Genomic DNA, 20424 nt, shown 5'->3' on the forward strand with positions numbered 1-20424 from the left:
CTTAAGAGGTTCAAGCTTCACGCTCTGACCTCACCCAGAGCTCGGCTTCCTCTGCTCTCTCATCAGCTTTTCTAGTTATTGTATGAATATGACGATTTCACACCTACAGTTCAACTTGCTTTACGCGACAGTTTAATTTGCTTTATTGAGACGGCATTAGGCAGCTTTATACTAGTATGATGTAAGCAGGATTGAACTCTGTACAGTTTTTTTGCTGTCATAAATGAATTAATTCTGTCCAAATCTAAACACATTGTACACGACAATAAAAACAACAGCATATGCATGTGGTTTTTGAAAGATTTTTTATTTGGCAACTCTAAGAAAAAAATAAACGAGAAGTATATTGCATCAAAAAGAAATGCTTCATCTGATGCAATTTCCCCCCCAAACTTGAGCCACTGTGTCAGGTGAGTATCATTGTGTTAGAAACAGAACCTCAAGAATACAAATATTCTTACTTATGATTACAATATATTCAATACAATTTGACATTTCAGCATGAGAAGACAAAACTGAAATGAGATTTAGTGCCTTTTTTGCAACAAGGAAGAACTTGAGATAAACATTCAACCACAGACTCCAACATAAAAATCAGTGTTCTGGACTATCCAGCCAATCTCATGGGACCTTTTATGTGCCTCTTCATTTACCCGTCCTGCAAAACGAATCCTCTTGTTCCGACCAGCTTATGTTACTTCAAGATTGGTGACTTTGTTGATGATGTGGGAGCGCCTCGGTACGCACTCCAGGTCAAATTTGCTGTCGTAAATGGTTGGGCAGAGCTTCCAGCGGTTTCTGCGGTAGATTCCCAGGTGTGTGTACACGTCTGGCTTGTAGGAGAGGGAGCACTTGACCCCTGTGGCACGGATGGCAGAGTCCAGCCTTATAACATCGCTCTCATCAGTGAAGTTCTGGTTATAGCAGCATATGACCTGCTGGGGATCTCCCTTGGGATCGAAGGCACTGACTTTAACCATGGAGATCTTACCATCCAGGGTTGCTCTGGCCACACACTCCCATGCATGGTCCAACTTAAAACCAGAGTCCAAGTGCATTAGCCACTTGCCTGAGAGGACCCCGTGGTTTAGGGCCAGCTCCTTCACTGTCTCGAAGGAGACAGACCGGCCACTGCCCAACAGTTTCTCCCAGCTCTCCTGGAGACCCATCACATCAGAACCAGTGGGGCCGTGTTCCGGGCCCAGCACGGCGATCCACCCCACGGGGCTGCCACCGCCTTCCTCGTCGCCGAATCTATACACTTGCGAGGGCCTGTTGGTCTCCAGCCAGCCCTCAAACTCGGACCTGGGCGTTTTTCTGGAGTCGAACACATTCCAGGGGTCCAGATCTGCGGCCATGGACTCAGCGGCGTAGGTCTCCGCGGCAAAGGTGGTTTCCACCTCGCCATCGACCGGGGCCTCTTCCTCCTCCATGTCGCCGTCAGTGTGAGAGGATCGTCCTGCAGAAATGATGGAGTCGTGCGTTAAACTTTGAACCACATCAGCAGCCTCTGTGTTGGTTCAAACCCAGACACAGGTGGGCAGCTGTTGTAGCTCGCGGGTGTTTACTAGTGCTGCTAGCTAGCATGCTACATTAGCAACACTTGTTCCACGCCTAACATTTGTCCACCCCAGACTCACTTCCGTATGAAAAATACTTCCGTATGAAAAAGACTTTCGTTATTGTGTGTGCCCTCAACAGCGATAAACCCACGCAGAAATAAACACTTATTTTTACGCGTATCTAGTTTCATTGTAGCTAGCAAGCTGGCTAGCCATTCTAGCCATTGTAGCAATCGTTTATTCTCATCTTCTTGGATAAAGAATGGACCCCAGCCGACTGTTCCAACTAACGTTATAAAGCACGGATTTGCTTGAGGACAATTGAAATGATCGTGCATTGATTTATAAAAGAGTTTTTGCATTAAAGTTTGACCCACCTGCAGATGTTGAAGTTTCTTGTCCAGTGTGGTTCTCCCGCACACGCGCAGCGCAGATGATAGTCTAGTTCCTTCTGCGTCCAAGCTCGAAATGACAAACTCCACTGTGATGTCAGACAATTTGATATCAATTCATGTACATCTGGATGTTACTTTTGATAAAGCAAAGATAACAACGGCAACTAAGTCTTACTTTTAAGGTTGAATTATTGCTATAACCGTTTTTATTTATCAATGTAAGCATATGAAGTACTGAATTAAATAATGTAGTTACACGACTCTTGTTCACCGGGGGCCTCGGGGTTGTGTACACCCACCGATCATCTATAGGTTCGATATTATTTATTATATTGTATAGATATCAAATGTCAGTCTCACACTATTAATCACGATCAACAATACTTTCATTACTTTATATTCCTCGTGTGCTCCAACCTGACGGCGCTGGGACCCTGCGAACTGACGCGCCAGGCAGGAGGCGACGAGTGACGACGACGACGTGCTAACGTGTTAGCCGGCTAGCCACCGCTATCTGGTGTGTGTGTGCACGGAGGAGGCGATTTACACATGATATAGAGTAAAAATCCAGAATATAGTGCGTTTTATCTTAGGTCGGCCTTCCACGCGATCAAACTATGCCCAGCAAAAAGAAGAAATACAACGCCAGATTCCCCCCGGTAAGTTTGAACTTCGCCGAACCGGCGTAAAGATTAGCTAGCGTTAGCAAACTGGTGTGAATAATGCTAAATTCTCCTCTAGCTAGCTTGAGTAGGATTTGGCCTGTGTTCCTGCCTGTGGGGCTAAAAGGTCAGCTAGTAAACACAAGAACTTTACCACTAAAATGTAAATTGTGCTATCGAGACGTTACATTTCATGTGAGGACCGTCGCTGGTTGTATTGGCTCCCCAGTGTTTACAACGATTCATTAAAGGTGCGCTACGTTAGCTAGCTAGCGACCCCACTAATTAACGTTGTTTTTAGCATGGCAAGCTAAGTGAAACTGAGGGGTTAGGGGTATCAGAGTAAATCAGCTGTTTTCTGTTGTAGCCGCACAATGAGCAATACATCCACGGGGCACCTGCGACAGTAGATGTGATCCACACGACGGGAGTTAACGGTTTTAAACGTGCAGGCAGCTGAATACCACTAATGGTCTAAACTCAAACTTTCTGTATTGTATCTTGCTAACATTTTAGTGAATGGGTTTGGGGTGCGAAAGTTGCTTTGAGTCTGTTTATAACTACAACGGTAAAGCTTTGTTGTGTCACCGTATTCACCTGTATTGACTCATTGTGTACACACACTAAACAGTCAAACCCATTTGTCATTACAGGCGAGGATTAAGAAGATTATGCAGACAGATGAAGAAATAGGAAAGGTGGCTGCAGCAGTCCCCGTTATAATTTGTATCCTTCCTGCCAAATATCTCCACAGATCCATGGTCTGGATCGTCTGTGATCATCAGTACGAGTGGTGTGAATGTGTTGTGTGGTGTTATGTGGTCTGAATTCATTCGTTCATTCATTCATTCATTCATTCATTCATTCCAGGGCCCTCAAACCAATTGTTTGACCTGAAGCTGAAATATTTGATCAATTGGAATAATTGAAAGACAAAAGCTGAACTTATGTTGTTGTTTTAGAAAGATCACTTTTTGCTCTCGGGGGGCATATGATGGGCATTTTTAATATAATATATTAAAATATTAACTGATGATTGAAATAACACAAGTCACCCCATCTGACAAATTTGTGGATTTGCACTCTATAACACTATTTCAAATAACAGGCAAAATCAGTTCTAAGTGATATTTTTCATCAACAATATTCATTGTCATTATTGTGTTGCAGTCAGCCTGTTCATGTCTTTCATCATCAGTTGTGAAAGTTTTCAGCCTCAATGCAGCGTCAGTGCAAGCCAGGCCGTGTAAGTTACATATTTTTATTGTAATGATGGACACAGATCTGCTGCATCATACTTTCCTTAACGGAGACGTCAGCGAGAGCCCTGGAGCTTTTTTTGGAATCGTTGCTTACGAAGGCCTGTCAAGTCACCCAGTCGAGGAACGCAAAGACGATGACAACGTCACATCTGTAAGTTTCTATACTTCTGTAGTTGTGTGTCTTTCCCTGTGCTGGAGTTGGACTTTGGATTTCTAAGACATCCTCTGCCCAAGTCATTCTCTCTTACACACCTTATATGTGAATTCATGTTGTGTCTTTACCATAATTATAGGACATTATGGTAAAGTTGAATTATGATTTTGGATGCATGTAGCTGAAAAGGTGCTGTGTTTATTTCCTTTTTACACACATTTTTAGGTGCCGTATTACACATATAATACATTGCATATTGTGGGAATACCTGTAAGGCTAGTGTTACTCAGGGCGCACCAATCATTGCTTGCCTCCTGCCTATGTACGCAGTTAAAGCATAACACGGGCAAAACGCACTTTGAGGCGAGTGTAAAAAATCTCAAACCAGTTTGGCATTAAGCTAAATACTGGACCAGTATCCCCAATTTAATTGCTGGATGTTTCTCTAGATTCAGTAGAAGCTCCTGAGTAGACTGAAACTGAGGAGACTGTCGAGGCTGCAACAACTCTAGTCCACTTGGTGGCAATAATGCACCTCTAATTAGGTTTGCCTGCTGCCAATAAACACCAGATAAGAAGAAGCAGCAGAGAGTGAGGGCACGGCCACACATACACGAATGTAGCAGTAACGAACCCTCACATCCAATCTGTACGAGCGAGGGGTGAAACTATATTTGCTTCCTGTGGCGGAGAAAATCCACAGCAAGGCTTCATGTGGAGTTCAACTTTGGTGAACTTTGATCCATGATATTCGCATGCATTTGTGTATATGTGACCGTTCCCTGGAGCAGCAATACAATCACTCTACACTGAGTGACACATAATGTTTTATTTGTCAAAACAACCATCAAACTTTGTAGGCGTGAAATCTGAAATGTTGTAGGAACTTTTTTAGTTATCTTTGAGACTATGTCTGACACATCATGTGCTGTAAAAGTTCCCGGTGCTTCTGCTGAAAGTTGGTCTCCCTCATGTTGCCTGACAGAAACTTTCACACAACTCATCAGACTGTGACGGTCCTTAAAAAGAATATAGAATTATGTTAATCATGTCATTTTGCTTATTACTAAGGAAATACAAGTTGGATTTAGTGCTGTGATGCTGTCGGCAACTGGTTGTCATAATGATAAAGTTGGTTCAGCCAGTTCGTATAAAACCCGCCCTGTATAAGGTCCTAAACTGGACCAGAATAAAATAGAACCTTAGAGTTTTCAAACTGTTAGAAAAATTCTCAGTTTAATGGGCTGAAAACTCCAAAGTATTGTGGAGATCACATGTCAACGTATCAGAAGTGACGTATTAGTGTGAATTTAGAATCAGAAGTGTGGATGTAGCATTAAATAGTGCTGCTGAGTGGATTTGCAACAAACTGCCTCATCAAATCCCTTGTGCTGTATCTGAAAGTATTTATGGCCAAGAGTGAGATGATAGTGTTACGCGTTCAAGTTGCTGTAATGAATATTTATTCCCCTTTTATCGCCTTTTCAAATTTGATATGAGGCGGACATTTTGCTGACTGAATGTGTTTTGACTCTGTAGAGAAGGCAGAGGTCTGACTGAACAGTGTGTGCTTGTGTTGTTCACAGAAAACAGTGTATTGAACTGGAGCAACAGTTTGATTTCCTGAAAGACCTGGTGGCAACAGTGCCAGACATGCAGGGCGAGGGGGAAGAGAACCACACTGAGGGGGGAGGAGAAAAAGTTTCCCGCAGGTATCTCTCTCTCTCACACACACTAACACTCACAGTTATTAACTATTATTTAAGCTATTTTTAAGGTCATGTTAACATTTGCAGGGTTCGTTTCATTTTACAGTCGGAGGAGAGACCATGCGAGCCATGAAAAATTGAATAAAAGGCTGCAGCTCCCACTGCCCCAATTCTTTCATTGGTCCCGTTAAACCTTATTTTATTATACAAAAATAATTTGTTATGCTGGGCTTTTTAATTAATCAATTCTGTATTTTACAAAGGATTTAATCTGTACTTTTTAATAGCCATGGCCCCCAATGTGCCCATGCCTTGCCTCTCATTAAAGCTGCTTACAGACATGCACTGAACTCTGCAGATCCTCCCGATTTTCTCTGGAGGGGCTGTATGTGTGAACACAAATGTCCGAGAGAAAGAGCCGGCACACTTTGTCTGGCCAGTCCCCTACTATAAAGTCCACAGAACGTGCAGAGGAGCTGATGTGAGAACACAGCATGAGATCCTCCACAGGGCTCACCGCGAGGGAGGGGGTGTGTTGATAACATTTCTAACTCACGACAGAAGCAAAAATGAAAGAAACTAAAAGAAAACAAATATCTTTGCATGAAAAACCGTTTCCGTGCCACTTGGAAGACACTGACAAAGATGTCAAAAAAGCTTTTGTTGATAATAGCCGACACGGATGTCCTACGTCTGCCTGTTGCAACCCCCCCCCCCCCCCCCCCCCCCCCCCCTCGCCTAAATGCTCTGAGGATTTCAGTGTTGTTGCGTCTGAGCAGAGAATCTCCTGCTGTGTTGTGCACTTGTGAAAGGCAACCTCCTCAGAAAGTCTGGACCCAACTCTCCGGACATCCTACAGAGGTCATGTCTGAGAACTCTCTAAGAGTACTGCGTTTTAACTCAAACCTAACCCTTACCCTAACCTTAAAGGATGTCTCCACCTTAAAATGTTCTCATTTACGTAACAAGGACTTGATTTGTGTCCCCATAAGGAAGCAATTCTCCATATTGTGACTGTTTAGATTTATGTCCCCACAAAATGAGTAATACCTGGACCCCACACACACACATGTGACTACCAGTCAAAGTGGATACTGCTTGTTCCATACACAGTCACTGCATCTTTATGCTGCTAAGTTTTACTTATTAACCTGGTTTATCACTTGATTAATCAATTTGTCATTCTGTCGTCTCTGATAGGTTCATGCACCCAAACTATTAGATTACAAAGTAATGAATCCCAAACGGGAGAGCCATCTTTACATGCACTCAAAGCCAGTTACCTCTTCCTGAAACAGCTTCTCCTGGAAAATGAAATTGATACAAGTATTGTTAGTCATCTTTGCACTCTTACCTTATTACTTTTCCCAGTTTATTTTCTTACGCAAGACTAACAACAGCCAAAAAAGAAAAGAAAGGGCACATTTATTCATCTTCACAGAGCGAGAACTAATTACTGAGGATTGTAGAGAAGAGAGAGCCGTATTGACTGTCAAATCAAACATCGCCATTGCTGCTAAATTGAAGCAGAGAGTCTGGCAGAGAATCACACACAAAATAAATGAGCAAGATGTCTTCTTCTCACTAAACAGTGTGGCCGATTCGATTCACATTAATTTAAAGTGGTTGCAAGCTGCTAATATTGAGATGTTTCGCCTCTGCTTTGAGGATGAGGCTTGTGGAGTCACAGCATCTTTTGAATATAAATGGCTCAAACGAATTTCCATCAGCAGTGTTGGTCACATTATTCTCTGCTTTGAAATTATCTCCAGTGATTTTAATGTTCCATCTTGGCATTAACTGTCTTGCAGATTTATGCTGCAAATTGACTTTCTAATTTTTAATTAGTTTTATGAGATGTTGAAATGTGTGTAGCTGTGGTGCTTTGTGACAAATTACATGTACACACACATATATATATAAAATGGGTGTTTATGCCCAAAATATGAATGTGTGCAGTATCGATTCACAATCAACAGGGGAATTGACAATGGTTAATGAATGCAAACTGTTTTAAAAGGAAAAAATGTTAGATAACTTGTTTCCTTGTGTGAGCCATTTTTCCAACCAGAAAGCAGCAAACAGCAGTCCTTTACTCTGGTCTGCACAGATCATGAAATTTATGTAGAATCTTTTAGCACAGCCATTAATCAGATGTCTCCAAATGTTCTTTCCACTTTTTTAAAGCTTATTACCTTCATGTGTCCTTATATAATTTTTCTAAAAATGTTTTATTTTACTCCCAGGGGTCGGAAACCAGGAACTGGACGCAAGAATGGAGGGGTCGGCTCCAAAGGCAAGGACAAGAAGTTGTCTGGCACCGAGTCAGAGCAAGAGGTGGGAGCTGCGTCTGCATGCCAATAACTATCTGTAGTTTGAAAGATTTGTGGAGAGGTGGCTCATTGTTGTGTTCCTCGTGATCGATGCAGGATGACTCTGAAGACAGCGAGACGGAGGGGGACGAGGAGGACGGCTCTCAGTCCAGCACAAATCTACAGGCTGCAGCCAGGTTCAACAGGTAGGGACACAGATCGCCTGTGTTACTATGATACTGTAAAAAAAAAAAAAAACACTGCATCCAAAACCTCTGGACAGATACAGCAAACATCGGCATCACCATGTGCGTCTTTGTAATTGTCCTCTCAGGCCAAATACCCGGAGAGGGGTTTGGGTATTTGCATGTCTAGTCTGTATCTTGTGAAAATGAGGAGATTTTGGTTTGGTTATGTTCATTGGCTTTTCATTAATTTTGAATAAACAGAACAAACATTCGTAAAAATGCAACACCATCCCCAATAACAGCAACCTTCTGAATTAAACACTTAACTAACATAACGTGAAATTTAATGACTAATTGAGGCAAAGATAAATAAGTGGCGCTTAGTAGGGTGCATACCTCCGCCAAGGCCCAACAGTCCCAGGTGTTTTTAAATTGACATTCGAGCTAGCTCCTGCTTAAAACTTTTCTATCATGACACTGGGACAAGCAAACATTAGCTGACTAATGATGATCATTTGATTATCAAATAGTTGCCAATTAATTGTCTGTGAATAGACTAATCCCCATTTGTCTTTAAAGAGACACTCCACTGTGGCCCCCAGGGACCATCTCAAGGTTGTGGTGAAGCTCAAACAGTAGCACAAGGAGAGAGAGGAGTCATCAAGTCATTGAAGATGCTCAGTGTTGTAAGGAACACAGCAATGTCAGCCTAACATTAGCTAACATTAGCCACCATATGCTACTCTTCACACCCTGCCAAGACCCCTGTGAATTGTGTCCTTTGACTTGTCATTGGTGAGAGGATGAATGTGTGATTTCCTTCTCTCAGCTTCACTTTCACAGCAGCATATGATTACACACTGACATGATTTATTAGTTGTATTGTAGAAAATGTGGCAACTGGAAGCCCACTGCTTCTATGATGCATTTAACAATTGTGCTATACATGAAAGTCACAAGTTTAGGATACGTGCAATGTTTGGACGGTGGTAAAGCAGCTTTGTGAAGAGCCCAAAAAACACAAACTGTTAGGTCCATGGACAGGTTTATTGAGATGAAGTCAAGCTCATATTGTATTTTATATAAATATTTAGTACTAACTATATATATACTCTAATTAGTGTTATGGAGTGTAAAACGTTGACCCTTGAGACCTTACAATAACGTCTGACTGCAGAAGATTGTGTTTAATGATGTGTGCTTTGTGATACTACATCCCTGATCTCTCACACGTCTGCCTGTGCCCCCGCAGCTCCGACGCGCCCCCCCAAGACATGCACATGGGCGACACGGCCTCAACGGGCAGCATGGCACCAGCACAGCCCCAGGGCACCATGGCCTTCGCCCCGCACCCCTCCATGATGAGCGTCGCACTGCCTCCGCCAGCCCCAGCGCCGCACAAAAACGAGGATGACGACGATGATGAAGACTATGACTCTTAGCTCCGTCTTCCCACCTCCTCCACCAATCATTCTCACACACACAAACACATACACTTTCAGCTTTATTTTCTATCTCTTGAGTTGTTGTTGCGGCGGGCACTCTAAACAGAGGAGGGAAAGACTCTTCATCACAGCCTGCTGGCAGAAAAAACCTCTCGACAGCCGGCTGAAAGAGACTCCGCCACAGGAAACAGAAAACTGGTTGTATATTATGTGTTTTAATTTTCTTTTTTCTTTTTCTTTTAAAAAAAAAAAAAAAGGGTTTTATTTTATTGTAGAGGAGAGTTCAACAAGGATGTTTTTTAACAAGTCAGTCGTTCTATTTTGACTATTAAAAATGGCAGTCGTCGCTGTTTTCGCCATGAGCCCCCGGCAGACAGGATAGGTGTGGTTTGTGTTGCCTCGTAGCTTTTTCTTTTGGCACTTTCCTTTCTACCTTGATCCTCTGTAATAGACATGATGAAGGGAACGTATCAGTCGTCATGCAAACCCTCAGGTTGGCTTGAAAGAAAATAAATCAGCAATTGGTTGTTAAAGCCTGAATTACAGCCTTTAATAATCATACAAAGGCGAATAATAGAGAGGAATTCAGGACAAGAGCTTGTAAAGATTGTGGAAGGTGATCAGCACTTGTCGAAGGGAAAAGGTCATAGTCTATATATTATATTATCGATTGGCTATGAATAATTGCTGTTCGGGCTTTTCATCAACAAGTCAGTTAAATTATCAAACTAACATAAACGAGGACGCAGGTGTATTTTTGCTATAGTTTAGCAAGCCGCAGCTTTTTTTGAATTAGTTATCTATTTTTAATTCATGCTTTTTATCAAGAGGACTGTAAACGTTCATGACCACAGCCCTGGAGACGACCATATCAGCTGGTTAATGATTTACATTGTTGTTTTTGATGCTGTCAGGCATTTCGAGCTCCTGTATTGTTTTATACGATCATTAAATTCCCCCTGAATCGCCCATCAGAAGAATCCAGAACCATGACTTTGTTTTTAAAGTTGTTCGTCCCCTCTTAATTTCTCCTCTGGCCACCCCTCCAGTCATTTTCTCCTTTATCTTAGATTGTTTTAGATGTAAAGCAGAGACGGGGCTCCCATTTATATGTCGGTCTCAGTATGAAATGTTTCCAAATAGACATGGACACTGTATTGTAAACTTTTAACATTCTTTTTATTTTGTATGGGTGAAATAAAGTTCATATTTCAATTTAAATAAAAGGTTTTCTTGTGTTTTCCATGTCGGGGAGATGAGGAGCCTGAAATGCTTCCTCACGTCTCGCAAATCAGCAACAGCGTTCACCTTCAGACGCAGCTTTTTGTTCAGCAGGTGGAGGAGCAGCACCCGACGTCTGCTGTATCTGTACGCAAAATGCTTCAAAGTGGCTTCCCTTTCGATTTACAGTTGTACATGTTTAGAAAACGTCCTTGTTGTCCTGACTCGATGCTGTAGCTTCTTCTCCTTTTGGTTTATTTACTTTGTGTGTGTGTTGCAATGTTGAAAAGTTTCCTCGTGGACATATCTTGTGTTGATTTATTGGCCAATGACTCATGCAACCTGAAAGACAAGAGCTGTTTGTCCTCGGTCTCCTGCTGGCATTTGAATCAGATAAGCACAAGACACTGCAGGTTTCTGAAAAGGTGATTGTTACCATCACGGGCACACGGGCACACACACACACCCTGCTCCACTTGTCCTTGAGTCTGTGTGTGTCCAGCCTCCTCGCTCCTCCTCCTGCCCTCTTTACTTTTTTTTTTAAACACTTTTTTGCCGTGTAAATGCAGCCGCACCTTCCACCCCCACCCGACTGACCAAGCAACACAGAGCCAGGGACGCATAAACAACTGCATCCTTCCTGCACAAGCGTTGACTCAGCGGACTGGGAGGAGGGTGGAGTTTGATGTGATTGTGTATGTGTGTGTGTGTGTGAATGGGAGGGGGGGGGTCTTAGGTGGTTGACTTTAGGAGGTCGGTGTCCAAACAAGAGGCAGCCATGGTGCAGGGAAGCAGGGGAGGGGAAGGAGAGCGATCAAAGGGCTGGCGGGAGGAAGCACACTGTTTCCACACAGCAGCCAGCGGGGGCCAGAGGTGGCCCTGTGATTCCCAGCCCCTCCCTCCCGTGAAGCCACTGAGTCGCTGTGCGCTGCTCTGTTACTTTCGAAAAACATGGGAAAATGTGGCAAAAAGAGGAATTCCCCGACCTTTGCGAGAACAAAATCCTTTCACATGTGCAGCCACTTGAAAAGCACGTGTTTTAAAATGCACCTTGTGTTCCAGTCTGTGGCCTTGATCACAGGGAACAGTGGGAACCAGCTCACGAACACACACTCTGATCTGTACTGGGTTGTTTCTTATTTCCAGTTCTGTCTCTCTGCTCTGGTTGGTGGTGGAATGAGGGGGTGTTTTGTCATCTAGTGAGGACAGAGTAAGACAGGGCAAACTTGATTTCATTTTAAACACAGGGCTGGAAAACACAGAGGACAAAGCAGATATAAACTGCTGAGAGTTGAGATAACAATCAGAGATCACTTGCTCAAGTTAAAGTCGCAGGATTTTCCATTACATGTAACACAATGAAAGTACTATCTACAAGATGTAGTTTAAATATCAAAGTGCAGGGGCTGATCTATGATTTTCCTAAATCAGGGGCAATAAAGGGGCCACCATTTACACAGAGGGGCCAATTATATGTCCAACATCCATACACAACTCCTGATTCAGTAATGGGAACATTGAAGTCGTTCCTTGTTTACTGTTGGCTCTGCAGCTTTGAGCAAAGCCACACATCATTGAATGTATTTTGAAAATTGTTCATGCACTTTGTAAAAAGCTTAGAAAATACAAATTCTTACCAAATTGTCATATTGATTGTTTCATCTAGAGGCCTGGAATGTGTGTGTGTGAAATCTGAAACTGCAAAGCAACTGGGGCTGTTAGAGAGAGAAGCTTGAAGACAGTGCAGAGAGTTTGAATACATACATGATTTTAGTTTTCTGTTTGCATCACTCTGCACAGTGGCAATTTGTTCACTGGGTCTTCTCAGTGTTTGTTTTTAATTCTCCTCTTTACTGGAAACATCTCTGATTTTTGTGTTGTGTAATATCTAACTAACTATCTGACAAACTATGATGTAGGCATATGGCGTGAGATTATTATCAGTGTGTCATGTTAATGATTGGACACTGGGTGGCTCTTGAAATCAGTTTTTTTTTTTGTTTTTACATTAGTGGTTTGGTTTGTATGGAAGCCCATTTCAACCAAAAGAGGGAAAATGTGTATATGTCCCAAATGTTTACGGTAGACTGTTTCTCAGAAGTGGAGCCAAATCACCCCCTGGTCACTTAGGTCATAAACCCTGCCTCCTCTTCGTCAGAGTCTTCTTCGTGTATTACTCTGGCTCTAAATTGTCAAGATGGCAGTGTTCGTATCCGGGATATACTGGCTTCATTTCTGTCTGGCAGGAGGAAGTGGAGACATGTCATCCAGCTTTAACAACCCTAATAATAGCTTGAATTTCTATAGGGCCTTTCAAGAGACCCATGGACGCTCCACATACAGTCTATTGTTTTGACTCACTAAGATACTTAGTCAGTTAAGAGATTTTCTAAATTTTGACTGAGTATCTCCTCATTTTGTCATGAGTAGTAAAAGGTTTATCCATTTTTTCTTTTTGATTTACTGAACAGGAATTGTCTTCCATAGAAAGACATAAAGTCATAGCTATGAAGTCCGATCAGAAGAGCAAACATTTGTAGAACATTATATGAAGATTTACTTTAGATTATAGCCTGTGGTTTGTTTGAATATTAGATTCTGTTTAAATAACTTTACATTGCTGAAGCAGTGCTTTGTACATTTTTATCATAAGAATTGGCTGAACTATTTTGCTGCTTTTAAAGCAGGAAGATGAAAGCGAGAGTAAGTATTCTCTTTGGAGTAAAACTATATTTCACTTTATCTTGTGTAGAGTTTTACAGCGGTAAATCTAAACCTTCTCAAATGAGATTTCAGTGAAGGCTCCTCCGCCGCAGTCGGGTAAGTTGCCCCCATCAAACTGCATAAAGCACATGAAACCTGCCACATGCTGAGGCCTTTTAAATGTGTTGCTTTAAGTGAAGCTTCAAACCCCCCTTTTTATGTTCAAAGTGACACCAGACAAAAGAAAATCTTTAACAAATTTCTCCTCACAGAAACCCAACAGCAGCACTTTGTCCTCTTCTCTGTGACTATGGGGGGGATTTTAATGAACTAGTGTCCTTGAATATTTAGTCTCACCAAAGTGTAACATTTCAACTGATTCCATAGGAAAACACTATAACATACTGTTTTATTGTAGCAGCAGACGGATGCAAAAAATCAACTAGAGTGTAAAGCACAAAAGAACATATATCATGTATTTAAAATAACCATTCGTACATTTATATACAGAATAAACTTTATTGAGTGTGTACAGTGGCATCACTGAAACGCACAGTAGTTACATGTGGTCAACTATGTTATGTAAAGGAAACTGTACATAAAATCTAAAGCATATTTTAAGGAAATGAATTTTGTTTAGTAGACATGAATTTAGCACCTGCTACCATTAATGTAAAGTCATCCATAGTAAACAAAAATAACTTCTGGGGTGAATTTCAAAATAAGAGCCAAGTTAAAGCATTTTTTTCTATCCAAAATAAACTACTGATAAACTAACTGCATAAAAACTATTGTCCTGCTCAACCCAACACCATGACAGCCTAGAAATTATCGGAAAACTTTAATCTTCTTCCTCTACTTACTCTAGATTGTTATTTTTGTGGCTATTGTTTTGTCAAGCTTGTTGCGCTGCCGGTGACACAAAAGTTAACAGGAGGATAACCATGAGAACAAAGGGAAATCATGAACTCAAAATCAAACTCTCATAAATACATTATACACATATATGCATATATGTACACAAGGAGATAATTACTTATATCTAATTAAAAATTTAAATTTATTTAATATTTTATTTAGAAATTGTGGCTATTTGGTGCACATGGAGTTTATTGCGTGTTATTTGAAGTGTGTCACATTACTTAAATCATTATGTCTGTAATGTTTTCTAGTCTTAGGTAAAACAGGACATGAAACTGTGTGATAGTAGATGTTTTTCTCCAAAAACAAGTGGTGTAAAACCTAAAAAATACACTCTCCCTTCTCTTTGAAACATAAATTAAAGATTAATCATCCATTTATCAATCAACATATTTCTCCTGTTTTTACACTGTATTAATTAGTTCAATTCCATTCATATTTTTCTACATTTTTTTATATTCCTTACACCGAAGCATTGCATGTTACTTATTACTTACCGAGGCCTATTTTGACTCTTGCTGCTCTAATCCGGAAAATGTCCCCATTGTGGGACTAATTAAGGATTATCGTATCTTATCTTTATTAATGGCTATTTATACATTCTAAATAGGTCTTTATTTCAAAATTCGGTGTCGACACTTATAATGAGGGCATTCTTGGACCTGTACCTGTGAAGGCATGAAATATGAACAGTATGCAAGTGTTCCAAAAAAAGAACTTTATGATGCTTGAATTACATTCTTGCCTTTTATCATTCTATCACAAAGGCCAAAAATATACACAGACCATGTAAATAAAGTATAAGAGTCATTCTTTGTGTGATCTTCCGCTTACGATGTACTTTTCCCGCAGCAGCATGTTGACTGAATGATAAAGTCATGTCAAGATACAGGGACATTCGATTTCATTTTAACTAATGAAGTTGTAACGTGCAGTTGTTGTGTGAGCTACTGTTTATTGGATCAACAGCAAAAGGCAAAAATTCTATAAATATTCCTCACGTCGCCTGTCACTCAAATACAGCTGCTCATGAGATCGGTTTTACGTTGATAGCGACGACCGGAAATGCCACCGCTGAATTGTGTCCGGCTTGACCGTGGCCTGTCATCTGACTCTTTTCCTGTTGGGAGAGAAGAAGTTTAGAAACCCCACCCTCCGCACGGACTGTCAGCGCACACGTACGAGTGGTTCGAGGTCCTGACGAGTGAGCACCGACCTACGGAGAGGAGCGTGATGAGACGCGCAGTTGGAGGCGCAGTTCCGGTGAACCACCGACTGTAACACCGGGACCACCGGGCAGCACCAGGCCACGCGCTCAACTCCGACGAGGAACTAACGGAACCTGTTTTTTTCTTTCCTGCGCGCTGCTCCCTGGGAAGTGGAGCCGAGCAGGTTTGCTTCGCTCTTCCTGTTACTAAACTAAACTACTTTTTATTTTTTATTTTTATGTTGTTCTAAAAGCGCAGCTCGTTGCGTGCTTTCTTGTAATCATGGATACTCACGCGCACTGGGATGCGGGAGCGCAGCAAAGTTGCGGCCAGACGCGGTTATTGGAGGTTTGGGCTTAATGCGAACTGGCCCTGAAACTTCGTCGTAAAACTCTGGTTGGCCGGACTGAATGCTCCTTTCCTGCTATTCTTCTCCGCTTCTCAGCGCTTCCTGCTTGTGGTGGCCACTGCACTTAATGGCTAAAAATACATAAAACTCAAAATGGACAACACAACGCTGTGGGAAACTTAATCTGGAGTTGCAACAATCTAAGTACTTCCCAACAAGCTTTGGGCTACTTTATTTTCGTCTTTGTACTTTTGGTCCTCATAATCTCAACTCAACAGGTGGCAATTTTTGCATGAGGGACGCCACTGGCCTATTTGCCCATAGTGAGGTGATTCAGAAGCCTCTGAAGTACAGGCCGGTGAAATGATATTGTGCTCAAACCATGTGTTGGGGAAACCACACACCACATCACTCGCACAGAGAGAAATTCAGTGGCGACCATGCTGCCTTTCTGAGCTTTGATCCACTTCAAGAAAACAAGAGCGGTCTCTCGGCTGGTTCTGCATTTTCAAATGTAGAGGTTTGCATCTCACGTGAAGACGAATGAAAGACACTTGCTGTTCAGTTCTCTCTGAATCCTCTCCTGTAGCCCACTTGTTGGTCAAGCGTTTGAATACATTTCACTGGTCCCTGATGAACCAACAAGAAAGACAGGAAAGGGAGCGAGGTTCAATAAAGTACTCCTTTGTACTTTATTTTCAAACCCTTCGGGTGCAAAATCGGATCCAGTCAAAACATCTGCTTGAGGCTCCATGGAGCCACTGAAGAACATATTCAGCCGTGGCTCACTGTCGAACTGGAAAAATTTGGATCAATCACAAAAAGGGAACTTCACCAATCCCGTGTGGACAGCCTTATTCGACTATGAGGCGTCCTGTAAAGATGAGCTCACCTTGCGTAAAGGTGACCTGGTGGAGGTCCTCTCTCTGGACACTGAGATATCAGGGGACGAGGGCTGGTGGGCGGGCAAGGTCAACGACAAGGTGGGCATCTTCCCGTCTAACTATGGCTCCTTCAAGCCAAGTGGATACGGGAAACTTCCAGTTAGCGGCGTTGTCAGCGAGCTTGGCCCGGCCGTGGTGGGCGAGTTCGAACCTGATGTGCTGGATTTCCGGGAGCTGAGCCTGGAGGAGGTCATTGGCGTCGGTGGCTTCGGGAAGGTGTATCGTGGTGTATGGAGAGGCGGGCTGGTGGCCGTGAAGGCAGCACGCCAGGACCCCGACGAGGACATCAGTGTGACGGCCCAGAATGTGAGGCAGGAGGCCCGTCTGTTCGCCATGCTCACGCACCCGAACATCATTGCCCTGAAAGGTGTCTGCCTGCAGGAGCCCAACCTGTGCCTCATCATGGAGTATGCATCAGGTGGCCCGCTGAGCCGGGCGCTGGCAGGACGTCGCATCCCGCCACAGGTCCTGGTCAACTGGGCCGTGCAGATTGCCAAAGGGATGTTGTACCTGCACAGCGAGGCCATTGTCCCCGTCATCCACCGAGATCTCAAGTCCAACAACAGTAAGTCCATCACGTCTGCAGTGTTGATTAATTTAGCTGAGTTCACCCACTGTCTGTTAGGGATACACAGAGGAAAATAAAATGTATAAACATTTACTGGGGCTTCTGTGGGTCAACATGTCCCATGGCAGCATTGGAACATGGTGTACTAGTGTACACAAAGCTGCTAAAGGAATCTCTTGGTGTTTACAAGGTCATATCTAGAATAAAGACCTTTCAAACTCTCTCAACACACTCAACAAATGCATCCAGTAGAATTATTAACTCTTTAGTGTTGGAAATTGAATTGTCTCTCTACTCTTGATTCTGTACCATATTTGTTCCAGTCTGACTCATTGTGCTTGGGGTAATATATCCGCTTTATCCTGAGCTCCAGGTCAAAATCATGACAAAGCATTCGAGATTAGTATTACGACAGCACATCTTTTTGGATTGAGGCCCAGTCATGTGACTCCCTGGCTGTAGAAGATAGGCCAAGGCTGCAGAGGCCAGAAAGGCCTGCAAATATGTGTTGTTGACAGCACAAAATGCCATGCTTTTCTAGCAAAGGTCAGGAATTCAAGGAAGCTTTCCATCTCCGCACCACCACAACTCACACTTTGGACTTTGATGCTGTCCGGGGGTAGAGGGAAAGGTCTTGCGTCAGTGTGTCTGGCTCTCATAGCAGACACGTACGCATTGGACCTTGTCATTAAAGCTACACGGGAGGAAGGTGCTGATAAAGCTTTCTGGCCCCCCTTTTGAAGCAGAACAAATGCCTTTCTCAGCTCTAATGGGGCTCATAGCTAACCTAAACACTGAGCCACCTGAATTTCACAGCAGCCTCCCCTCTGTTATTATCCTTCTTGTGATGCAGCATCAAATCCCTGTCAACTCTTTGTCTGTATCTGTTTTGCTCCAAAAGTTGCTGACCTCCCTCAGCTCTTCCTGTCGGTTACTGCAGATCTTCATTGCTCGAGGACACCAACACAGAAAACGATAATGGTTGCTCCTTAATAAAAACATAACCGTAAATTAACATAGGTTTTGAGAATATGGCCTTAGTTATTAGTACATGAAGGGTAACATCCTTGATTCAAGGTTTGTTTAAAGAATTGGATCCCCATTCAACACATCATAAGAAAATCTTTCTCCCACACCCTTCAACATGTCCATCCTTTTCACTTTTGACCAAGTACCACCTGTTAAACTGTCCGTCTTTCTCAGACCATCAAGCATCCCTCTTCCTATTCCTCGTCAGCATCTGCTCACCCTCTGTTTCACCCCTCGCTTATCTTCACCCCTGTGTCAGGTTGTTTCCCAGCAAGACCTCTCTGCTGGAAAAACCTCTCCTGTAGTGCAAAGCAGAGTTATTGTTAATATAATCTTTGTATATGAGGCAGGTCGGGGCGAACACAATCCCTCTCTCTGTGCGCGGGGAGATCCTATCGCTCTCCAGCCTCCTCCAGCCTCTTGTTATTTTTTTTTTAATTCTTTGTCCCTGGCCTGCCCCTACACGTCTCTGTACAACCATAGCCCTGCTGTGCCACTGAGCAATATCCTGTTGTGGCGGTGGAGGGGGTGTGGAGGAGGCGAGTGGGAGCAGCGGGGACAGGGAGGGGGGCTCATTTAGAAAGAAACCCTGTCAGGGTTGACAATAATGTACCGTGATGTAAGTGAGGCGCCGACAGGTTTATTCCACAGGTGCAAGGAAAAAACAGACAACAGGCCTGTTGGGTTGGCAGTACAAAATGTACTAAAGCATCAATGGTAAACTTCAGATTATGGTGTCAGTTCCTCAGAATAATGGTGCAAGTTCTTCTTTTTAGATCTGCTGTTGTGCACCGGTGCAATCATACAGGAAGAATTTTTTTTTAGAGGCAGAAAACATATTTCCAGTAGCTGTAAGGATGTATTCATTACAGAATAATTGAAGGAGAGGAAATGGGTTTAGAAATAGAACAACTCCTTTTTATATATGATATGATGGTTAAAAATCACTCTTAACATCATATTATACTCAAGTAAAGTATCATATCAACCTAACCTAAACACTAGGTGAAGATAGAGACCACCAGCTTATAACTACATTTAAAAAAAGAGATTGCTTTTGGCCATAAGGGCAAAGCTCTTACCGTGATGGATTGAGGTGAATAGTCATTATCCCTCAAGAGCTTGCCAAGAGTTGCAGTTGTAGCTAATGACCAGTGGAGCGCTTTGAGTTGTTGGGAACATTCTGATGAAACTGGATCAATGAAGAAGAGCTTGTGTTTAAGCCAGGGGCCATAACTGGAATTCCACTGAAAGTAAATAGAAGAGAGAAAAATATGGGAGCCTGTGTCAGTCACTCTTCTGCCTGTATGTCTGGGGGCAAGACTCTTACTCACCTTAGACTAGTACTGTATATCTCGTGGTGGTCTTAATGGGTATCATTTAAAACTAGAGACTTTTCACTTGTTGGAACTTATACTGATAGGAAAGACATTGATCTATCAAATGATTTACTCTTAGCCATTGCTAGTTCTGATAGCAGTGGTCACACCAGAGTGGCCACTGGGCCAGAGAACAACTCTGAGCCACACAGCTTTTGAACAGACCTAGAACACACAATCTTGCTTTGGACCTTGACTTGCTTAATGATCAAACTGAAAAGTGCCCGGCTAATGTTATTTTTTTAGGCTGTATAGCTAGTAGTTCTGTTCAATTTGACACAAAACCTTCATAGATCCAAAAAGGGATATAGGCATCACCGCACGCCATAAAGCTCTGCAGAGGCTTTAGTTAGATCTGGTGGGGAAAGTGCCAAGCTAAGCACTCGCTGGGCTGAAACTCGCAGGCCCTTTTT

At 42.7% G+C, this 20424-nt stretch overlaps 3 protein-coding genes across 3 annotated transcripts in view; 2 read left to right on the forward strand and 1 right to left on the reverse strand.

Moving 5' to 3' along the window:
• Positions 1–214: 214 nt before the first annotated feature.
• On the reverse strand, positions 215–2369 carry c18h11orf68 (chromosome 18 C11orf68 homolog). Its single transcript, XM_034568726.1, has 3 exons — positions 2351–2369; positions 1940–2013; positions 215–1459 (listed from the first exon to the last, which is right to left on the reverse strand). Exon 3 carries the CDS (start codon positions 1431–1433, stop codon positions 690–692), a length of 744 nt encoding a protein of 247 aa, XP_034424617.1. The 5' UTR covers positions 1434–1459; positions 1940–2013; positions 2351–2369; the 3' UTR covers positions 215–689.
• drap1 (DR1-associated protein 1 (negative cofactor 2 alpha)) lies at positions 1978–9923 on the forward strand. Its single transcript, XM_034568727.1, has 7 exons — positions 1978–2616; positions 3273–3345; positions 3939–4032; positions 5622–5747; positions 7991–8081; positions 8174–8262; positions 9497–9923. The coding sequence occupies exons 1-7, from the start codon at positions 2575–2577 to the stop codon at positions 9684–9686; spliced, it is 705 nt and encodes a 234-aa protein (XP_034424618.1). The 5' UTR covers positions 1978–2574; the 3' UTR covers positions 9687–9923.
• A 5740-nt stretch (positions 9924–15663) lies between these two features.
• Positions 15664–20424, forward strand: part of LOC117751798 (mitogen-activated protein kinase kinase kinase 11) — a 37543-nt gene continuing 32782 nt past the window's right edge. Inside the window, exon 1 of the mRNA XM_034568719.1 lies at positions 15664–17600. Within this exon, the coding sequence (XP_034424610.1) occupies positions 16844–17600 (757 nt within the window). The 5' untranslated portion in view covers positions 15664–16843. The remainder of the gene's footprint in view (positions 17601–20424) is intronic.

Source organism: Hippoglossus hippoglossus, chromosome 18, assembly GCF_009819705.1.
Source record: "Hippoglossus hippoglossus isolate fHipHip1 chromosome 18, fHipHip1.pri, whole genome shotgun sequence".
Lineage (NCBI taxonomy): Eukaryota > Metazoa > Chordata > Actinopteri > Pleuronectiformes > Pleuronectidae > Hippoglossus > Hippoglossus hippoglossus.